General features: G+C 41.1%; 1 protein-coding gene across 3 annotated transcripts; it reads left to right on the top strand.

Moving 5' to 3' along the window:
- Window positions 1-870: 870 nt before the first annotated feature.
- MTMR6 (myotubularin related protein 6) lies at window positions 871-21,284 on the top strand. Of its 3 annotated transcripts, XM_086329706.1 has the most exons (15): window positions 871-1,010; window positions 4,594-4,710; window positions 6,128-6,290; window positions 7,703-7,860; window positions 8,033-8,161; window positions 9,600-9,734; window positions 10,389-10,502; window positions 11,822-11,954; window positions 12,708-12,817; window positions 13,216-13,341; window positions 15,829-15,878; window positions 16,310-16,510; window positions 16,898-17,029; window positions 17,131-17,257; window positions 19,091-21,284. In XM_086329706.1, the coding sequence occupies exons 1-15, from the start codon at window positions 873-875 to the stop codon at window positions 19,349-19,351; spliced, it is 2,094 nt and encodes a 697-aa protein (XP_086185832.1). In that variant the 5' UTR covers window positions 871-872; the 3' UTR covers window positions 19,352-21,284. The 3 variants fall into 3 exon arrangements, with proteins under 3 accessions (XP_086185832.1, XP_086185830.1, XP_086185831.1); XM_086329704.1 differs by lacking the exon at window positions 10,389-10,502; XM_086329705.1 differs by lacking the exon at window positions 10,389-10,502 and having other exon boundaries at window positions 18,470-20,598.
- Window positions 21,285-22,940: the final 1,656 nt, after the last annotated feature.

Genomic DNA, 22,940 nt, shown 5'->3' on the forward strand with positions numbered 1-22,940 from the left:
AATAACCTCAGATATGCAGATGACACCACCCTTATGGCAGAAAGTGAAGAGGAACTAAAAAGCCTTTTGATGAAAGTGAAAGAGGAGAGTGAAAAAGTTGGCTTAAAGCTCAACATTCAGAAAATGAAGATCATGGCATTCGGTCCTATCACTTCATGGGAAATAGATGGGGAAACAGTGGAAACAGTGTCAGACTTTATTTTTCTGGGCTCCAAAATCACCAGTCCATCCTAAAGGAGATCAGTCCTGAATATTCATTGGAAGGACTGATGCTGAAGCTGAAACTCCAATACTTTGGCCACCTGATGCGAAGAGCTGACTCATTTGTAAAGACCCTGATGCTGGGAAAGATTGAAGGCGGAGGAGAAGGGGACGAGACTATGAGACGGTTGGATGGCATCATCGACTCAATGGACATGAGTTTGAGTAAACTCCGGGAGTTGGTGATGGACAGGGAAGCCTGGAGAGCTGCAGTCCACGGGGTCGCAAAGAGTCGGACACGACTGAGCGACTGGACTGAACTGAGATTTTCGTGAAAGAACTGCAGCTCAGACAAAAGCGGAAGTATCGAGATTTGGTGCTGTCCCCTGATAGGGTAAAGGGGCTCCAGGGACTCCCCGTCTCTCCCTCACCCACCGAATGCTCTGCACGGCCGGTCCCCACGACATGGTCCACGGGGTAGAAGTGCGGGCCAGTAGCCATGGAGAGGACCACGCTTTCCCGGGGATCGGAGAGCCTACACCGGTAGGGGGCGCCGTGCGTCCCGCCGAGGGCCCCGGGCCAGTCCGCTGCCGCTCTGCGCGCCGCGCCGCGCCCTTTCGGCGCTCCGGGGTTTGCGGAAGTGTTTCCAGGAGACGGCGGGTGGGCGGCGCATGCGCGGCGGGTGCGGCGGGCCGGCGGTGGTGCGCGCGGGTTCGGGGGGTCCTCCGCTTCACCGTGCAGCGGCGGCGGCGGCGGCGGCGGCGGCAGGTGGGCGCCTCGTCGGGATGGAACACATCCGTACGACCAAGGTGGGTGCACGGCGGCTGGGCGCGGCTGAGCGGCGGAGGGCCCAGTGGGCCGGGCGGCCTGGGCGGGTTTTCCGTCAGGCATTGGGCGCCGGGGGCCTGCGGTCAGTCCCGAGGGGCCAGCGGCCTCCCCTCGATCACCTGCCCCACCTCACTTTCCCGGGGGTGGCGGTTTCCGGCGCCGCTTCACCCTCAAGGGTCTCTAGAGTCCAGTCGGGTGCACAGACGAGGTCCGGAGAAGGGGAGTGTGACACCACGTCTTAACGTGCCTGAGGGAAACGCTCTGCAGCTGAGCTCACGAAACCCCTCGCTTCAGTGTTGTGTGTGAAGGGCACTCACTAGGGTGATCCTGGGACAGCTGTGAAAACGGAAGGGAGTGACATCAGAATATCGGCGGCTTGCTTGACCGTCGGCAGTGAAGTTCATCTTCAATTTAGGGCGGGGGAGGGGAAAACAAATCGAGATCAGAAGCATTGAATGGCCCACCCGGAGCCTTTAACAAAATCAGGACAAGGACCTCCTGTGAGCCTTGACTCTCCCTCCGGGTTTGAAGCCATCAGTCACTTGTGGCCCATCCTCAAGTTACAGCTCCTGTAGGGAAAAGAGCAGACATCCGTCTTCTTCATCTATCCCAGGGAGAATCTGAGATGGATATCATTAAAATGTTTCTCAAACCTTCCTAAGGCGGATTTATATTAAAGCTTTTTTTTAAAAAAAAAAAAAAGAAAGAAAGAAAAACATGGCACATGCTCTATCTAATAAAATTAAAGATGCTGAAAAGTAATCCCATTGGGAAAAAATTTCTCTTTGTATGTTTAAGAGAGGAAAGGTAAAGTAATTCTGGAATTCAAGTTACTGCCACTTAAAGTTTGAAGATACAAGGGTGCCTAAGTAAAGAGGCAAAGTCGTAGAGGGTGCAGAGGTTGAGAAGAGGACTAGCATACCCTCAGACCAGGGTCTTGTCCTGGTTTCCAGGTTCCAGGTGTGTGTTAGGTAGTAGCTGTGTGCACCATGACTTCCTTCTGTGCCCAGTTGCACCTCTTCATTGCATCTTTCATCCTGCTGGCCAAAGTGTGGAGCACACAATGAAAAAATAGTAAAGAGTGAACTGAATTGAAGCAATCAGAGCAAACTCTACTCCTCAGGATTGGTTAGAGGGGACAGAATGTTAGAAAGTGTTTAGGATCCCTTGGCTTATTTTAAATCTTTTCACTTGAAATTTATGATGACTATATATCTTTGTTTCTATTTCTATGGTTGTAGCAGCCCTCATGCTCTTAAGCTTCTTGCCCATGACTTTCATAACTACCAGTTGATGGATTTTAATTTTTTAATTTTGTCTTCCCTTTTCACAGTGGACCCATACTGGTGGTTTAGTAAGGTCTTTTTATGAATTTTTTTAAAAAACTAAAAGACTTCTGACTAATTTCTTATAAACATTACTTTTCAAGTGTGCTCCTTTATTTCTTTGGGTTATTTTTCTAGCTTTAGACCACTCCTACTCTCTTAAGTGCCTGTGAATGAACTGCAGTTAAACAGATACTTCCTAGGTACTGTTACGTGTCGGGCCCACGGCAGTGAGCTGGACAGACCTTCTGAGAGTTGCTTGGTGGACTGGATAGCCTCCTAAATTATAGCTTATTCCTAAAAGGTTTTTGTTTCTATTTTTTGTTTCCAACCTTTTGTTTCTATTACACATAGCCTTCACCTGGACAGTTAATTTGCTGCAAAAGTAACTGTAAGTATTGGAAAACTAAAAATAAATTGCTTTCAGTTTATTTAGCTGTTTTGACCTGTGTAGTTTAGTCGCAATCAAGAATTGACTGTCAGTAGTAACTGTATAGCTAGTGATTTGTTCTGTGTTGTTCAGACTGGCTGTATTTGAGAAGTGATAATTACCTGTTATTGAGCAAGGGTATGTCAGAATAGCCAACTCTACAACGTGATTTCACAATATTTACAATTCCCAAATATATTAATTTATACAAAATCATCACTGATCTTTTACCCCTGCCCTTGGGGACGTTATCTCCATTTAGGGATGAGGAGGAAGTCAGCTTCAAGAGTTTAAGCGACCTTCCCAGTTAGCCTGTGAGAGGTAGAGCCAGGATTTACCTCAAAGCTGTCTCACCCACAAACTACACAGTGGCTTTTCCATTGCCTCTCTGCTTTCAGTCTGTTTGTTCAAATGTGTTAATATTAATTCAGAAATCTTAATAATTCTAAGAGCTTTTTCTTCCCCAAACTTCTTCTTGACATAAGTAAATAAAGAAATAGTATTGTCTTTTGTGCTGTTTTAGTCATTTTAAAAATTATTGCTTACTAACTAGAGATGTATCAGATAAAGTATTTTACCTGACTACTAATTAGATGGCTTTATAGTTCTAAAATTTAGGATCAGATATATTATCCTGTTTTGGTCACATTTGGCTTACTAACTGTATAGTGTCAATAAAGATGTCAAGTCTGAATTTGCATTTCTGAAAGTGCATTTCCAGGCTGTATAAGTGAGCAGCTCAGCAGCTGTCTCTTACTTTGAGCTCTAACTTTCCCCTAATGAGAGTCTTGCCAGGAAACAAAGGGAGCTGTGCGGAGACGGTCCTTTTTTATGCATCCTCTTTCCCGCCGCCAGGCCCCAGTGCTTCGGCTGACATCATATGTTTATGCCAAATGTGCTGCTCATTGTGAGTGGAACGTTACAAAGTGGAATGAGAAGATTTTCCTTGGCGCTCTGTGTATGAAAGACCACTTCCTAGAGCTGGCTAAAGAATGGAATATCCCTTGAAAATCTGATCCCATTGAGGCTCAAACTGAGTTATTTCAAAAGTGATGCTTTCTTCTTAGCTTGCTACGTGCCCCCATTTTTTTTGTAAATGCATGTGCAAAGGTTATTACTAAAGACAGATAATTTGCTTAAGTAGCATTGATACTTTATAATAACCTTTATTTCCATGTATAGGCGTTAGTTCTCTTTTCTTTAGAGCACTTTGCTTTAATTGCTGCAGGAAATAAGACATGAGCTTTTATATCCAGTTATCACTGTTGACTGACCAGAGTGTCCTTTTTCAGCCGAGCCTCACACAGTTGAGGAGGAGTCAACAGTAGTGGATTCCATTGTTTTAAACATGTTTATGTTTTGATGAGAAGTGTGTGGTATAATAAAGTTAGATTTTTATTTAAGGAAGAAATGGTCCTGAGCAGTGGTAGTTTACTTTCCTAACCCTGGATAATAACGTTATTTACTTCTTGACTTGCCAACGTACAAAATACATTGACTCTTGGATATTGAAAAATGATTATGCTTATTGATACCACACCCCTCCTCCCTGATTCCCTTTAGTATTTATGTTAAATTTCTTGCAGAGTTTTTCTCTACAGGCTGTATTTGTTGCTGTAAGTAATACCAATGTTGTTGGTGGCTTATATATTACCCAATACATGTAAAATTTAACTTTCAACCTTAAGTAATCTCATCTTTTTGAACAGAAGGAGGAAGCAGTTTGAAACTGTACATTTAAGTACTGAGATAAAAAGAAAAAGAATTTATATGACTTTGTAATGAGAAATAACACTTTCTCTTTTTCAGGTTGAGCAAGTGAAGTTACTTGACCGGTTCAGTACCAGCAACAAGTCGTTAACAGGAACACTGTATCTCACAGCCACGCATCTGCTGTTCATAGATGCTCATCAGAAAGAAACCTGGGTGAGGAGGGCCTGTGCTGCGCTCGTCACTGTACTTATAGTGATGGACTCGCACCATGTTTTCTCTGAACATGTGCAAAAAATGCTCCTGTTGGCTGGCTGTCTTAACTGAGGAAATTTCACAGTCATGTGATTATATCTGCCCTCCTTTTTTTTTTTTTTTGCCCTCCTTTTTAAATAAAGCAGTGGTGTCACTGGAGTGAGTGGCATTCTTTCTCAGTGGTGAATTCTAAGCGAAGGCCAGAAACCGCACTCAAAGTTCCCAGGTGAAGAGTTAGAGCTGCCTCATCCCAGTAGGTCGGGGCAGCGCAGCACTGTGTGAAGGAGCTTGACGCGTCCTGAGGACCCGAAAGTCGGCTGTTGTCAGCAGAACTTAGGGATGCGGGGGGACTTGAAGCGAGGCTAGGGGAATGGGGAATAGCATGACTAGACGGCAACAAGTCTAGTTTTTTTATAATTGCCTTTTATTTTTTAATTTATTACTACATTGAATATTGTTGATTTACAGTGTTTTGTTTTTTTCTGTCATCCAGCACAGTGACTCAGCTTTATGTTTACATACATACGTATATTCTTTTCCATTGTGATTTGTTACAGGATACTGAATAAAGTTTCCCGTGCTGTACAGTGGGACCTTGTTTATCCATCCTATATGTAATAGTTTGCATCTGCTAATTCCAAACTCCCACTCCTTTCCACCCCTACCTCTCTGCCCCCTTGGCAAACACAAGTTTGTTTTCTATGTCTGTGAGCCTTTTTTTGTTTTGTAGATATGTTGATTTTTATCGTATTTTAGATTCCACATGTAAATAGCATATGGTATTTGCCTTTCTGTTTTTGGCTTAGTATGATAGTCTTTAGGTCTGTCTGTGTTGCTGCAAATGGCATTATTTTGTTCTTTTCTACGGCTGAGGAATATTCCCTGTCATATATGCATGTCTTTATCCACTCACCTGTCAGTGGGCATTTAGGCTGTTTCCATGTCGAGGCTATGGTGAACAGTGCTGTTGTGAACACAAAGTGCGTGTATCTTTTCGAATTGTAGTTTTGTCTGGGTATGTGCCCAGGAGCGTCATTGCTATGTCATGTGTCAACTGTTTAATTGCTTTTCAATGGTCACTCCTCTGCCTTGTAGATGATGGCTTAGAGAAGGTCAGGAGTGGCTATGGAGAGAGCCTGCGGAGGCTCTTTGCAGTAGCTCAGGTGGAACAGTGGGGACATTGCACCTAGGGCCACGACAGTGGAGATGGAGAGAAGGGGGCAGGGTGCAAATATGTTTCTAAGGTCCTGTTCTCAAGCTGTGATTGTGTGTGGAACGGGTGCAGGGGTGGGGAGGTATCAGACATGTTTCTGGCGTGGGCATTTGGTCGTTTAAAAGCTTTAGTTTGATGATGAGCGAATGTTTTCTTGTGCTGTAGATACTGCACCACCATATTGCCTCAGTGGAGAAGCTCGCTCTAACGACTTCTGGGTGCCCCCTGGTGATCCAGTGCAAGAACTTCCGGACCGTGCACTTCATCGTTCCCAGAGAGAGAGACTGCCACGATATTTACAACTCTCTGTTGCAGCTGTCAAAGCAAGGTGCTGTTCTTCAGGACCAAAGCTTACTTCTCAATTGACGTGGATTCTCTAAGCTGCTTTTTCAGTATCTCATTATTGTTATTTTGCACTTTAAGTTACTCTTAAGGTCATGTGCACTCTATTCCAAAAAATTTGTCCTATAAGTAGTTAGAAACTTCTAAATTATAAGACTGGTTTCCAAAGAAGGTATTGTTGTTGTTCAGTTGCTCATTCGGGCCTGACTCTTTGTGACTTCATGGACTGTAGTTCGCCAGGTTCCTCTGTCCACGGGATTCTCCAGGCAAGAATAATGGAGTGAGTTGCCATGCCCTCATCCAGAGGATATTCCCTACCTAGGGATCGCACCTGGGTCTCCTACATTGGCAGGCAGATTCTTTACCACTGGGCCACCAGGGGAGCCCAAAGAAGGGGTGATAATAAGGAAAGAGCAAAACATTTAAAACCCCTGAAAAACCATAGATTTATGTGGATGTTTTAAAAGTCTGTTGATCACCTGAAGCACAGATTTTTTTTTTTAAAGTGGGTATCTCACAACCAAGAGAAATGACTTGGAAATTGATTCCTAATTAAGTTAAGGGCAGTCAGCCTCCTCTGATAGCAGTGGGGTTAGTACATTTAATCCATGGGAGTAGAGCCTGAGGACATGACCTCTGCTTTAGCAGAGGTGGCAATGAGGCTGTGACATACCCTAAGGAGGAATCACATCACTGCTTATGCCCCTGGGGTCTGCAGGCTTCCTTCCAGGACATGCTGGAATCATGCTGTCTCCTAGAGGTGAAGCACACCGATTCCTGAATGTTCCTTTGTGTGGAACACCTGGGTGGCAGTGGTCTGGGAGCAGGTCCATGCTCACTCCACTCTCCCAGCCCTGGAAGCCTATGCCATTGATCCCAGTGTCCCCAGGGCAGCCTGTCTTGCAGCAGGAATGGCCCTGTGACTTTGGGGCTTGGCCTTGTTCAGGAGTAGGTGATCTCTAGAGCTCTACACAGCCTTTGCTGGTTTGGGTCCACACTGTCCCCTGGTGGGGTGTGTGCAGCCTCCCGTTCTGTATGCCACCTCTAGCTTTCCACTAAGTGCACACTGGGCTTCCAGTTCACATCTCATTTGGGGGATGTCTCCTTGTATCTTTAAAATTTTACTTTTAGAAAAAGGAAATATTGCAGTGTAGTATTTAATGTGTGTGTATTGTTTACTAGCTCTTGCTGATTTTATAAACTGAATCTCAGATCAATATGTGTGCCTTTAGGTATAATCATCCATTTCAAAGAACTGAGGTGTTAAGTTGTATGTTCAGATGTTAGCTGTCTCTTTGAAGATTTTTTAAATAGATAAAACTGAAAAATTACTCTCATTTGTAGTGTCCTAAGTCCTAGAAGTTGCCTCTTAACATTCATGTGTTTTGTATACTGTAGCAAAATATGAAGATCTCTATGCATTCTCTTATAATCCCAAACAAAACGATGCCGAAAGACTGCGGGGGTGGGAACTCATTGACCTCGCCGAGGAGTATAAGAGGATGGGAGTACCCAATTCCAACTGGCAGCTGTCCGACGCCAACCGAGAGTACAAGGTACCCATCTCCCTCTCCAGAGGTACTCAGAATACAAGGTACTGGAGTCGGAGACCGTCACAGCAGTAACTTTTATTGTTCTTGCGTTTAGTGAGTTTTAGAGGTTTTTAAAGGTGATTTTTAACCTGGTTCTAGAACTGTGAGTAGAATCGTTGTGTTTTGATTTTTGCAGATTTGTGAAACTTACCCCAGAGAACTATATGTGCCCCGAATAGCAAGCAAACCAATAATTGTTGGTAGTTCCAAGTTCCGGAGCAAGGGGAGGTTTCCTGTTCTCTCCTACTACCACCAGAGTAAGGAGGTAAGGAGCTGTTCTGACCTTATTAGTGGGGTACGAGTCCTCTGCAGGTCTAGGTGTCCAAAAGAATACCCATCTCTACGCTGAGAGGTCACCATCAGTGTTGCTGATAGAGAAGTGCTGACCTTTCCTTGATGACATTTCTGAAATTTTGAAACAAAATTATCCTGCAATACGGAAACTTTCATACTTGTCGTCTTCCTCCTCTCCCCTTAGAAGTTTAGTCGGGTTTTAGAAGGGAGCAAGAGGTAAAAAGTAAAACTAAACAGAAGTTCCTCATCAGCTTTTCACAGAAAAGTCATAGGGGTTTTATCATTCTCATTATAGCCTTTGTTTGACACACCCATGTTTGTGTACATTTTTTAAATGGGAAAACAGGGCTGAAAATATATATTCAATGCCCAGGTTAACAAATACAGAAAATAGGTCTGTATCCTCAGGCAATCCTTGTTTTCTTCTACTATTTTCTTATATTTCCATGATTTTATTTTGTGTGTGAGTTTAAACTGTGTGAATGTGAATTTACGTGTACTTTTTCCCTTCATGATACTATAATTGTAATGTTTGGGTAGGGTCAAGTTGGAGTTAATAAGAATGAGATTGGAGAAAAAGTATATGGGTCTAAATCTTAGAAATCTTTTTTAAGACTTTAAACAACAGTAAATAATCCAACACACATGGCTTATTATAGATATTTTTGCCCTCCTAGATTGACTGTATTTTAACCAAATTTGAATTGAAACTTATTTTTCTTGTAAGTCTCTTTATATATAAACATCAGTGATTTCTAATTAGATATCAGAATGACTTTGGAAAGTAAAAGTTCAAATGTTGCTATTTTTAAAAATTCTGTTCTACATTTATTGACTAAATCAGTTACTTGAACTTAAAAGAATCTTGTAACCCAGAGCACAGAATGCAAGTATCTGGTTAGGTTACCCCGTAGGGAATCAAACAGTTGTTACTTCTTAGGACCAGAGAGTTTGTTTTTGTTTTTTTTTCCATCAAACTCTTGAGTAAGGAGGTATTCAGGTTTCTTAGTAGAAGAGAATATTGAGAAAACTTAGGTAAATGTCAAAATATTGGAAAGTATTTAATACAAATAGGATTTCCAAGTTGAAAGTGAAAGTAATAATCGCTCAGTCATGTCCGACTCTTTGCAACCCAGGCTCCTCTGTCTGTGGACTTCTCCAGGCAAGAACACTGAAGTAGGTTGCTGTTTCTGTCTCAAAGGGATCTTCCCAACCCACGGATCGAACCTAGGTCCCTGCATTGCAGGCAGATTCTTTACCATCTGAGTCACCAGGAAATCTAATCGTCCTGTCAGCTTTTAAACAGATTGCACATTTGATTTTAACTGTGGGTTCTTTCTTTTAAGCATGTTTTTAGGATGTGTTTTAGACTTCTCTGGATAACCTGCTTTCTCTCTTTCTGTAACTAGGCTGCCATTTGTCGCTGTAGTCAGCCACTGTCTGGGTTCAGTGCCCGGTGCCTCGAAGATGAACATTTACTTCAGGCCATCAGCAAGGCCAACCCAGCCAACCGCTACATGTACGTCATGGACACCAGACCCAGAGTATGTGTCCAGTACAGCCTGGCAGTTCACTGTCTCTGCTGATTCAGTTAGTGGGAGCCAGGCGCTGTGTCCATGTTGAACATGCTGAATCCTAGTTTTAAATGAACTGATGCTAAGGAAATCAATCTTTTACAGGATACCAACTTAGGAGACCCAGTTCCTGGTAACCCAGGTTGTGATTTTTTATGTCTTCTGATACATGTACAAGTTTAGGAAAGCTGAATTTTATATTGGGAGCTCTAGGTGGTATATCAGCATTACGTTATTGTGAAGTATATTGTGAAAATTAGAAATTCTCACTACTTTTTTTTTCATTGAATTTTTAATTGGCAAAACACTTTGTTAAAATGACATTCCTTAATATGGAATATTCAAGAAAATAAGGAAAATAGTGAGCTAACTTAAGAAACATTGAACTGGAGAACTGAACTAGTGAACTAGTTGAACGTTGAATGTTGAACTAGTGAACAATAAACAATTGTTCTGTTAGGTATCTATCATGTCAGGATAAATTTTTATCTTTGGGACAAATGTCCGAATCCCTTTTTCCTTTTGTCAATGCAGTAAAACAACCAATTCATGTAGGATCCTGAAACTAAAATAATTCAAATCCTCAACAGTAATAGCTAACATTACTTTTAATTTTTATTGTAGCATCGTGTGCAGAGCTGGTGGGCTACACAAAAGGACATTGGCAGAATTATAGTGAGGATTTCTTCAAAAATCTGGAATGATGAGAAAATAAGAGAAAGCGATGAGAAAAAGCGAGTGAGCGATACAAAACACAATTTTAGGCAGCTTTGTTGAAAGGAATCGTAGCTGTTTTAGAAGTAATTCTCATCATTATGCAGTTTTACAAAAGATAATGGAGAAAAAGAAGAAAAGAGTAATTTGTGTAAATTATTAAAAGTTAGAGATTGATAGTTTGATAATCCTTGTTTAACAAAAAGAGACTTTCTTAGAAGTCAAGAGTGTTAGTGTTACCCCTTGTAAGAAAAATTTTGATTTACTTCCCAGTATAATTTGAGTGGGTTAATTGCATAGCACTATTTTTAGGTAATATTAGATATAAAGGATGACTGTAATTTAAGACTTTCTGAACATGAGGTCTGAGGGTGATTTGTTTCTCAGGCCCTAATATCTCTTATATAATTGATGACTACACAAAAAATGTATATCTTTATTTGATTGTTGTGTTTTCCTAGTTAAACCCGAGTAGCAATAATGTGGAAGCATTTTTTAAATATCTAAGTCTTGCCTTAGTTATCATAGATCCCAAGTGACCAGTGAGTCAGTAGACAGTGTAACTGTACTTCTCACCAACCTGAGCCCCTGTCCACTGCAAGAAAAGCAGCTTTCTCTTCCAGTTCTGTTTCATCCAGCTCCTTAAGACTGTTGACAAATGTCATAACATACCACAGGAAATCCCAGTCTGAAAGAATTAAACATGCCAGATATTAACTTCTGAGAGCATTTGATCTAATAACCTAAGACCATGGCCCATAGGCGGTCTTTTCTCCCTAGAAATCAGGTTGTTTGGGGCCCAGTTCTTGGAGCTGTATCAGGCTGTCTCATTGCATACTGTGGGGTGTACTGTGTAATCTGATCCCAAGTGACCTGACCTATGTTTCAGCTGTGCTTCAGGGTCCCTGTGGCTTTCTGAGTGATCAGGTGCTCCAGGCTTGTTTTGAAGTGAGTCTGAAAGTTCATTCTGTAACAGCTCTGCTCAACACTGAATCGTGTAGGGTTTAGATGGGATATAATTCTTTTATAAATTTTGAAATACTACAAACATATGGAAGACTGACTAAATACACATGTGAATCAGTTTCATGAATTATGCGTAGGGAATTTCTTATCTGATCCTTATGTAGCAAGCGTGTTGTTACTTTATAGGATCCTCTGTATTTTGAATAATATAGATGATACTTTTCGATTATTAAAAAATGGTAGCACATTCAGTTTGATGACTTCCTTTAAACTCTGCTGGCTAAAAGGTGGTTTATTTAGTGTTTTCATGATATTTGGTAAATTAAGTTAAAAGAGAAAGGCAATTTGTCTCTAAATTCTAAAATTTAAAATTTTAGCTGAATGCAATGGCCAACAGAGCAGCTGGAAAAGGTTATGAAAACGAAGACAACTATTCTAATATTAGATTTCAGTTTGTTGGAATTGAAAATATCCATGTCATGCGGTCCAGCCTTCAGAAATTATTGGAAGGTACGATTATTGCATGCCTTCTAGGCAGCTTTATTCAACAGAAACATAATGCTTGTCACAGTATAAAATTTAAAGTTACATGCTTAAAAGTTTTCTGGTAGTTATATTCAGACATGTAAAAAGAACAATTGAAATAAATTTTAATAACAATATATTAAAACATTATGCTAACATGTAATCAGTATAAAAAATTAGTAATAGTATGTTTTGGTTTTTTCAAACTCTTTAAGACCTAGAAATTGGCTAGGGTGTCTTTTATACTTGCAACACATCTTAGTTTGGAATACTCACATTTCAGGTGTTTAATAGTGATATTTCAGTAGTGGGCAGTACTATATTTATTGGGCAGTATAATTCTAATGGTTTTACAAAAAATTGCTATTGTTTAGATATTTTCATCAGTCAGTACCATGAGGATTTAATATATAACAGTATTCTGTTTAAATATTAAGCTATCTTTCCAGTCCTGATATGGAATTTTAAAAACTAAAATATCAGACTATTTTTAATTAAACACTTGTGTTGCAGATTTTTTTTAAAAGGGACATTGGAACACTTTTTTTCTTTTCAAAGCACAAGGAATGACAGAAAAATGTACCCAAAAATCCATTAATGAGCTTTTAATAGCATGTCTCCATGTGTAAAGAGTCTAGCCTGTTTGTTTTGTCTTCTTCAGCTGGCTCCCTGGGGGGGCTCTTGAATAGAAGTGGGGACTCAGGCTCCTTCCTAACTGGACTGTCTCTCCCCTTGCAGTCAACGGTACCAAAGGGCTTTCCGTCAACGATTTCTACTGTGGTCTGGAAAGCTCAGGATGGCTTCGTCACATCAAAGCTGTGATGGATGCTGCAATCTTCTTAGCCAAAGTAACGCTTCATCACTCACATTCGATCATGGGCTTTCCGTGGTTGGGAAGGAACGGGTTCATTCTGTGGGGTGCTCATATCCATCACAGTCAGATCGCTGTTACTACATTCTATCTCTGTAGTGAGATTTACTTTAATTGGAGCTTTAAAAATATCATGTAGCAGTTAATGTAGGAGCTTCAAAAGAAATTCCCCAGCACTTTGAAATGACATTCTGTCTGTGTTTTTTTTGTGTTTTGTCTTGTATTTTGGAGAATATGCTCTGACAGCATTGTCACTGCAGCCCTAGCTCTTCTTCATAATGCATACCTGCTAATCTGGTTTTTGAGTAAGTAGAACTTACTGACTTACCTAAAATGTGTCCTGGTAGAATGGAAGTGTGTGGTCTGTCTTTTCAGGCAATCGAGGCTGAGAGTGCGAGCGTGCTGGTGCACTGCTCTGACGGCTGGGACAGGACCTCACAGGTCTGCTCCCTGGGCTCTCTCCTGCTGGATCCCTACTACAGGACGATCAGAGGGTTCATGGTAAGGGCTTGCTTGGCCAGGCCAGCGGAGACAAGCAGGAGTCATTTTGATCTTTACGTCTAAAGAGCAGGGTATACCTGGGCTCCAGCTGGTGGAGGGCCAGCTGGTAATGTCCTGTAACGCACAGGACAACCCTTCAACAGAGGGGTACCTGGCCCAATGTCTGCGGTGCTGAGGCTGAGAAACCCTGGGTTAGACGAATTTCCACTTGTGCCATCTCTTTGACAAAAAGTTTTAAACTTTTTTTTCCCCTGCAAAGTATTGCAATAGAACTATTCAGCATTTCTCCCTGGTTTTTAATCTAACAATGTAACTAACGTAGTAAGACAAGACATAGATAAGAGTCCTTATAAATTATATTCCAGAGGAAACTTTGTATTTAACACACCTTCATTTCTCAGTGGTAGGTATACATTAAGTGTTAAGTGTTAGTTGCTCAGTCTTGTCTGACTGTTTGCAACCTCATGAACTGTAGCCCACCAGGCTTCTCTGTCCACGGGATTCTCCAGGCAAGAATACTGGAGTGAGTTGCCATTCCATTCTCCAGGGGATCTTCCCGACCCAGGGATCGAACTCATGTCTCCTGCATTGCAGGCAGATTCTTTACCTTCTAAGCCACTAGGGAAGCGCAGGTACACATTTGGAAGCTTGTTTTAAATCTGAAGAGACAGTTTCTAGTTGGACAGATTTTGTTTTGTGGCCCTAAAGTCCTGGCTCCTGAGTTTTGTTTGCCTTTTTAACATATGATCAGATTAACTCATGTTTCAAACTTTGCATCTTAACTCAGGGCAGGTATATAAATGAGGAGCTGGTGAACAGTTTTCCTTGGTTTAGAAACACTCCACACAGTGCCAGCTTAGCAGGGGAAGGTTGGACACCCTCAGACCCCTTTCAGAATCATTGTATTTGTGGCGCCAACATATTGAATTGGGGACCGGCCAACTGGAAGTGCTGCTGATAAAGTGCAGTTCCACCTGCCTCCAGTGTGTGAGACAAGATGTTTCCTTGGCCGTGTTTCGCTTTCATTGTCTTGATGTCCAGATGAACTCAAGCAGTGACCAGCAACTGTGTGAGAACCTCCCAGACCAAGGACCAGTGAGAACTAAAGCGTGGCTCCTGCAGGGGCCTGCAGGCTGTGCGAGGGGTGGGCCGGGTGCAGGAGAGCAGAGTGGGTTGCAGGCCTGAGGAAGAAAAGTGTGGCATCTGGACTTCACCCTCCCTGGGTGGTGAGAGCTGTTAAATGCAGGAAGAGTAACGTGTTCAGAACTGTTTTTTAAAAAATGGTTTGATGTCTTGAATGCAGAGGGGTGGGGATGGAGGCTAGACTTGCTGGAAGCTGTTAGGACGGCTTAGGGAGAAAAGAGGGCAGAGCTAAGGCAGTGCCACGTAGACAGATGGAAGGAGGGGGGGCGGTGCCAGGTCCACGTCCGGGGAGGTCCAGACAGCAGAGTTCTGGGACTTGAGGTGGTGCCAGGAGAAGAGTCCTCCTCTAGGATGGTGTGCAGGCTCAGGGCTCAGTTGCAGGGTGGATTGTGCCATTCTGCTCTTCACTTGGACAGCAGGGGAGTGAGTTTAGTGAGAAGGGTACTGAGTTAAGTTTCAGAGGTGGGTGTGTCAAAGGGCAGCAAGGAGCCCACGGTAAAGTCCAGGGCTGCAGGAGGAAGAACAGGTGCTGGGAGTTGTGGGTGTGAGTGTAGGGAAGCTGGGATCTGAGCCCGGGCACTGTGACGTCAGAGTCTGCACCTTCCCCTCGAGTGCTGTAGCCTCTTGGAGAGATTCAGGACGAAGTCAGAGGAGCTGAAAGTGACAACTTCGACATCGAAAAGGATGTACTTGGTGATTATATAATGAAATTAGAAAGTGTGTTAAAAACTACAAAGATAATATTGTTGAGATTAGACCGAAAATAATTGGAAGCCTATTATTTTAGTAGAGTTGTAATAGAGAAAACCTACAGAGTTCATTCAAGAGGTTAGATATCAACATTTGAATTTGAATATAAAGTTTTCTTTGGTTTCTTTACCATTATTTTTTCTTTTTTTAAAGTATCAATATTATGGAAATGATGTACAGTAAGCCAAAAGATTTAAACCATCCACCCCTGTCTACCACCCAGTAACCACTGGTAACCTCCTGGTTTGCATTTTCCTAACCTTTTTCTGTATGTATATCATCATCACTCATACAAAATGCAATAGTGTTTTATAATATGCTTTCCACTTAAAATACAGTATTTAAATGCAACTGAAAAAAAAATAAACTTAAGTCACAAGACCACTATACTTCCTTTTATAAATGATTTTCATTTTCTGTTAGGCCAACCTGTAACTCAAGTTCTTGCTGGGTTTTGCCTATAATTTAAACAGTTTTATTTGCCACCATAAGTTTAAAAAATAATGCGTTTTTAAGATAACAGGATTAAATCCATTCTGAACAAAAAAGGAATTGAAGGGGGTTGTAAAATGGATTTTACTTTTTCTCATTAAGGTTTTAATAGAAAAAGATTGGATCTCCTTTGGACATAAGTTTTCAGAGAGGTAAGTCACAATGTACGTTCAGTTATTTTGTAAAATTAATAGAACTAGTTTAGATGACCAGAATGTTCTGGTTCTTCATGATGGGAAATGAGAGTGGTGTGGGTTTTTGTATGAAAACTGATTTAATTTTTTTTCTGTCATTTTTTTTTCAAGTCTCATACTTTAATTAATTCTTATGGCAGTTTAATTACCTTCTTTTTGTCTGGATTGTAGTGGTTAGAATGTAATAGATCCTTTAAAACTGGTTGAAAAACTCATAAATTCTTTCAATAGAAACATGACAGATTTGGGGTTTTTCTTTAATGTCAATATAACAATGTTTTAGGACTTTTTTTCCTGGATGGGGGGATATGTATTTAAATTTAACAGTACCCAAACAATTGACCTCTTCCAGTGGCATTTTCAAAAGCTTGTACTTTCTCGGGGGTTAGGTGTGGCCATTTGGATGGTGACCCAAAGGAAGTCTCGCCGGTGTTTACTCAGTTCTTGGAGTGTGTGTGGCATTTGACCGAACAGTTTCCACAAGCCTTCGAGTTCAATGAAGCGTTTCTTCTTCAGATCCATGAACATATCCATTCATGCCAGTTTGGAAACTTTATTGCGAATTGTCAGAAGGAAAGAGAAGAACTCAAGTAAGACAGTTGATTGAAATGGGCTTTTTTTTTTTTCCTATTTAGCTGAAGTCTAACTTGTAGTTGAACTTAAACTGTCTTGACAATATGATATAGAACTGGGTCTTAACATGAATATTTTGCTGTCTGTATTTCTGCAGCTGAGTAAGCTCTGAGCACCCCTCATGTTCTCGGCTAATAGTTAAAAATTTGTTTTGAAGTGTGATGTGTGTGCAGACAAGTATGTATAACCTAAGTGTGAAAAATTCAGAGTTGAATTTGTGAATTTGTTAAACTGTGACAAAAAGAAAAAGGGGAAACTAAGTCTATGTGGGAAATGATTACCTGCTTTACAGGAGAGTATCAGCGTCTCTGGGAAAGGTCTTCATGTTTTTCTCATCACATCAGGTTGAAGGAGAAGACATACTCCCTGTGGCCGTTTCTTCTGGACGACCAGAAGAAGTACCTCAATCCTCTCTACAGTTCCCAGTCTCAGAAATTGGCAGTTCTGGAGCCAAATACAGTGTCTTTCAATTTTAAGTAAGGTGGCATTATTGAAATACTTAATTATACTCAATTTTTCTCAGACACAATTTGTTGAAAAATTTTTTTCTATTTTTTTGTCTGTTTTTGTCATAAAGGTTTTGGAGAAACATGTACCACCAGTTTGATCGAACATTGCATCCTAGGCAGTCTGTATTTAATATAATTATGAACATGAATGAGCAGAATAAGCAGTTAGAGAAAGATATCAAGGACTTAGAATCTGTAAGTATTCTGAAGCATCTTATGTGATATATTTGGGATATTAAGTTAGTTTATTTCCTTATTTGTGCCTTCAGTGTAAATCAATATATATAGAAATCTTGCCAGTACCTATGGTTGCTTCAAAATCAGATCTTCTCTGCCTTGAAAAGAAGGTTAGTTCAAATCGCATTTTCTGAATTTTAAAATATATTGAAATATTTGAAGTATGTAGAAAAAAGAGATATAATGAATATTAGGGTATTCACCACCTAGCTTTGTGAGATTTTAGCATTTGTCGTATTTGATTCAGGTCTTTTCCTGTTTCTCTGTGAAGAAAGGGAGCATTACTGATGTGTTTGCAGAGCCTGCGAGCCCCTGCTGTGTCCTCCCCCGCCCCGCTCTCACTGCACTGAGCCTGGTGTTGGTCCCTCCTGCCCATGTCTTTATACTTTCTCTATATATGCACAAACTTTTGTTTGGCTTAATATATTATTTTTATTATGTATTGACAAAACACAGAAGAAAACAGTTTTCTATAAAGGGCAGCAGACTACACGAATGCCCAGTCCCTTCACTCCACTTCAGGAACCGCATATTTTAAACTATACAAAGGCTGTCACACTCATGCTTCACCTGGCTCTGCATTGTTCTTAAATTTGTCCATGTTGGTACATGTAGCTTTAGTTCATCTGTTTTCTCAGTAATGACTACCTGATATTCTCTTGTATGACTATGGCACAGTCTGTCATTTCAGCTACACTAGACATTTCGGTTATTTGCAGTTTTGGATTTCTATCACAACAGGTGAAGTTGGATGACTTTTCATGTTTTTGTTGGCCATTTGGTTTTTCCCTTTCTGCATGCGAATGGCCTGTTCAAACCTGTACTCATTGTTCTGTTGGCGTATTTGCCTTTTTCTTACCAGTTTCTAAGAATTCTTTATATACTAGATACTAATTCTTATTTAGTTAAATATATCACTAATGGCTTTGTCCAGTCTTTGTTTTTTCCATTTTCTTGATGGTGTGTTTTATATAGATACTGTAAATTTTAATATAGTCAAATTCATCAGTCTGTTTTATGCCTTTTTTAATATCTTTTTTAAGAAATCCTTCCCCACCCTAAAACATTTCTTTACCATTATATGTAGCCAAAAAGGATCAGTAAGTACATGTTTTAAAAAAGCCTAACCAGTTGCTATATCTCAGTGAGACTGTCCCGTCTGCCTTTCAGGCAGGGCTGTTGCTGGTCGGCTCTCAGGTAAGGAGGCCATGACCGCGCGAGTGACCTGTCGGAGAGGCCCCAGTTTTAGGTGGCACAGGAAGGTTATCTGGAGATGAGTCCGAGGATCTGGGGAGTGTGAACTCTGCCAACGAATTCTTTTAAAATCTGTTAAATAAAAAACTGTCGTGTGCTGGCACCTGTTGTGCTCGCGTAACAGACCAGCGCAGGCTCACCACAAACAAAGCTCATCAGGCCAGCAGGTCTTCAGCTAAACGAGTGTGTGTGTGTCACATTGTACAGCTGGGATTTCAGGGTGACCGTCTCATACATATTTCTTACATTATAAAATGCTTACTTTTTATCCTTTCTAGGAAGTGTATGTGCTTTTCAAATATGAAGGTCTAGTGACCCTCTTCTCTCAAATATACTTTGCATTGCAAAAACTGTGAACAGTTCGGATTCTCAGTCCTGTCTCCCCTCCCTAGATTTTAGTTTTTTGAGATTTAATTTTGCATTGTACATAAACAGAGCATTTGCAAAAGCAGGATCTTTTTCTAGCTTTTATCTAGTATGTATTGAACATGTGGGGTGTGCAGCTGATAATTTCTTTCAAATTTGACTTTGTTCTAGCAAATTAAGCAACGTAAAACTAAGCAAACAGATGGAATTCTCAGCAAGGAATTGTTAAATTCAGTCCGTCCTGAATCACCTGCCCTCAAAGCCACCCTGAGTCTCAAGGAGCAGGCTCTGCTGCCTGTGAACAATGTTCTTCGAACTATAGAGGGCAGCAGCCCTGCAGATAACCGCTACAGCGAGTACGCAGATGAGTTTTCCAAAGCCGAGCCTGCGGTGGTCAGCCTGGAGTATGGCGTGGCCAGGATGACCTGCTAGGCTTGAAGAGGGCTTTTTGGAGAGGGCTTTTTGGCTGCCTGCGGTGCGATTATTGTGAGGGTGGTCTGTGTGCGTGACATGAGGAATTTGCCTAATAATGATCTTAGAGTTTAATAGGTTAATCGTTGAAGTCAGGGTGACAACTACTCTTGTGAGAGAAGTCAGTAATTGCATTTCTAGCAAAGAATGAATGATTTTCATTTCTGTAAGAAGCAGGTGATACATTGGCCAATGTACTCCAGACACAGTTTGTACTGTATACTAGTAAAGTGACCTGTCTATATGATTTACATGTTATTGCAGCCAAACATGAATAGCTTTCCATAAGTATAATTTGATTGCTAGAAGACTCAACTGACAAAGCCGTCCCTCACTTAATAATTGACATGGCATGTACTTTCAATTATGTAACTATGAATGTTTGCAAATGTTGCCTATTAGTGGTGTTTATTGTTGAAGTGCCATGAAAAATATTTCTAAGAAAGCCTTAAAACCTCAGTTTACTCATTAATCATTACATCACTCTTAGGTTTTATAGCCGAGAGCGGTGGTTGGTTCTGTTTTGCTTGATCAGCCTGGTTGTGTTTGTGAAGGGTTGCTCTCATACCCGCAAGAGCTGCAGGCCCTACGGAGACAAGGTCGAGGGACACTGCCAACCTCAGGTGTGACTGGTCCCACTTCCGGAGTCAAAACAACCAAACTGGCAGTTTAATTCTGGTTACTATTTGTTTAGCGCTACATTTCATGACCTATTATTAACAGCTTCGATTGTTGGTTTCTTGTGCTTACATTTGACCGTCTTTTCTGAACGGATTACTGCATCCTATTGATTCTTATTTTGTGGTTGGCCTTATTCCTTGGATAACTGTGTGAGTTTACAAAGCTGAAGCTCTAAATTGTTATTAGAAACAATGAATAGGACATATATGTATATTTGCAAACTGTTTTATCTCTCAACGAATTGTTCTTCCTAGAATAAGTTTTCAATTTACTCAAGAATCTTTGGGTTTAAAAAAGGGAGTACAGATAGTTCAAATTTTGCTTGGTTGTATGAGTTTTTCTCTATGACACATTTTTTTCTTCTTTGTTTTCATAGAAGAGAAAAAAGGAAAATTAACACAAAGGTAATGTTTAACAAAAAAACTCAATGCTAGGAAGAGTGTCATTTTGCCATGTTATGTTAACTGTTTATTCTCTGTACTAGTACATATCATTAAAGTACAAGAAAAAGAAAAAATAAAAGAAAATTACTTTCAATTGACAGTATCACCCAGCTGGCTTTAAAATGGAAAATTTGACGTGGGTGACACAAGCTGTGATTCAGGGGTACTAGGAAATCTGCATAGGATCCCTTCTGCTGTTTTTTTATTATACCTACATCTGCTCTATTGATTTTAAACATAAATATCTTTTTCAAATGGTAAAACAGGCTTTATTGTATGAGCTTATCTAATCCTATCTTTTCAGTGCTTTTCTGTAATGCATTATGTAATAAGAAAAATACTTGTTTTTAAACAGTAATAGAAACACACTGTAACGTATAGTTTGTGGTTTAGCCAAGGCTGTTTCCATATTTGAGCCCTGGGATGAGAAACTTAATCTCTGTGACCACAGAAGGGAAGCTGTTGTGCCTTGTTACCTGGTTCCAGTTGCTGACTGTGGTTTTAGGATCTTCCACAGCACGCTTTCTATCTTCAGCTCTTTGGTTTATTGTTTTCATCTTCCACTTGAGGCATATACATGTGTGTTCACGTGCTCATGTGTGGACTGAGAAATCCATTAACATCCTAAGTGACCTACAGGGTGTGTGTTGGTGAAAAGTAGATTGTGTATATGTCTTATAAGATTGGATTTGTGTTCAGTGTGTTTGGGAGTGTATAGCATGTACATTATTACATATATTATTTAAAAGTAATTAAATGCTCATGTTTTACATTGAATTTTTTTTTTTTAAACAAATGGGATCAAGTTGTGGTGGGTTTTTTCCCTCACTTAGGCAAAGTGACCTGCATATAACACATTCATCACAGTGCAAGGTTTGAGCATTTCACTTTTCAAAAGTGAATGTTGATGAATAATAACATATATAGAAATCATTTCCAAAATACTTAAAATAAGCATAGAGGGCTGAAGGTTCAGCAGATACAGTTGATAATATCACTGCATTTTCCTTTCGATCCTGTCACTTCTGATGTCACATCAGTATTTTACTGCGCCCTTCTCAACGTCGATGGAAGGTGGTGTCCAGTGGGTGTGTCCCTTCGAGGGGCAGGGTCTTCCCTAGAGGCCAGTCTGCATGTAATCAGGAAGAAGAAAGTGCCTGACAGAAGAGTGTGACTTTATATGATGGTGTTTTGAGCAGGTTGGTTAGGCTAGAAGTAGCTTGGGGAATCTTCACTAAATAAAGATGGGTGGAAGGCCTTTTTTATTTTTCCAGTTTGTTTGGCGGGGTAACAGGGCAGGGGATAGTTAACCTCAAATTTTTTTTTTAAAGACCATTACTTTTTTGGGCAGTTTTAGGTTCACAGCAGAACTGGAGGGGAAGTCCAGAGTTCTTCTGTATTCCCTGTGCCCCACATGTGCACAGCTTCCTGCATCGTCAGCATCCCCGCCAGATGGCACATCTGTTAGAACTGATGAGACACACATCATAATGACCCCAAGTCTACAGTTTACCTTAGGGTTCATCTCAGTGTCATATCTTATGGATTTGGACAAATGTGTGTATTGACCTTTATAGTGTCACGCAGAGCAGTCTCACTGCCCTAAAAATCCTCTGTGCTCCGCCCATTCATCCCCGCCTCCCCCAACACTCAGCAACCACCCATCTTTTTACTGTCTCCATAGTGTCGCCGTTTCCAGAATGTCATACAGCAGGAGTCATACAGTGCGTAACCTTCCAGGTTGGTTACAGAGTTGCTCACTTAGTCATGTGCATATAAGGTTTTGTATTTTTTTTCCCCATGGCTTGGTAGCTCATTTCTTTTTAGCACTGAGTAATATTCCATCATCTGGATGGGCCACAGGTTATTTATCCATTCACCTACTGTAGAACATTTGGGTTGCTTTCCAAATTTCGGCAGTTAGGAATAAAGCTGCTGTGAACATCTGCATCTGTATTCAGGCTTCTGTGCAGGTGAGAATTGAGGAGCATGGCCGCTGGCTTATAAGGGAGGAGTGCGCCCAGTGTTGTAAGAACCCGCAGGTCAGTCTTCCAGAGAGGCTGTACTGCATCTGCATTCCCACCGGCAAGGATTTCTGCATTCTGCATGTGGGAATCTGCATTCCCACCAGCAACACTTGAGGCTTCCTGCCGCTTCACACCCTGCCCAGTACATGGTGTCAGTGATCAGGACACTGGCCTTCCTGTAGTGGCCAGTGGTGTTTGCTTTTCTCCCCCTTGTGCTTTGGAATACTGGGTGTTTTCCAGCTGGCATCCCAAGTCAGACGAAATGCCTGCTGTCACCTGCAGCGCTCTGCAGAGCAGTTGCAGACTGTTAATGACATTGGTCCATTTTCATTCCCCAGGTTTGAGCTATATTGTTGGCTCTTCTGTGTAGTAATCCAGTTGGCATCAGCATATCTTCAA

Source organism: Bos grunniens, chromosome 12, assembly GCF_055505025.1.
Source record: "Bos grunniens cultivar Pamir isolate PY7600 chromosome 12, Bosgru_T2T1.0, whole genome shotgun sequence".
Lineage (NCBI taxonomy): Eukaryota > Metazoa > Chordata > Mammalia > Artiodactyla > Bovidae > Bos > Bos grunniens.

Bases quoted from the DNA above. Each gene is read 5' to 3' on its own strand.
- MTMR6 (XM_086329706.1), top strand. From the start codon at position 873: ATGCGCGGCGGGTGCGGCGGGCCGGCGGTGGTGCGCGCGGGTTCGGGG. The intron at 8,162-9,599 runs GTAAGGAGCTGT...TTCTGTAACTAG, and splicing joins ACTACCACCAGAGTAAGGAG to GCTGCCATTTGTCGCTGTAG. The intron at 10,503-11,821 runs GTGAGCGATACA...TTAAAATTTTAG, and splicing joins AAAGCGATGAGAAAAAGCGA to CTGAATGCAATGGCCAACAG.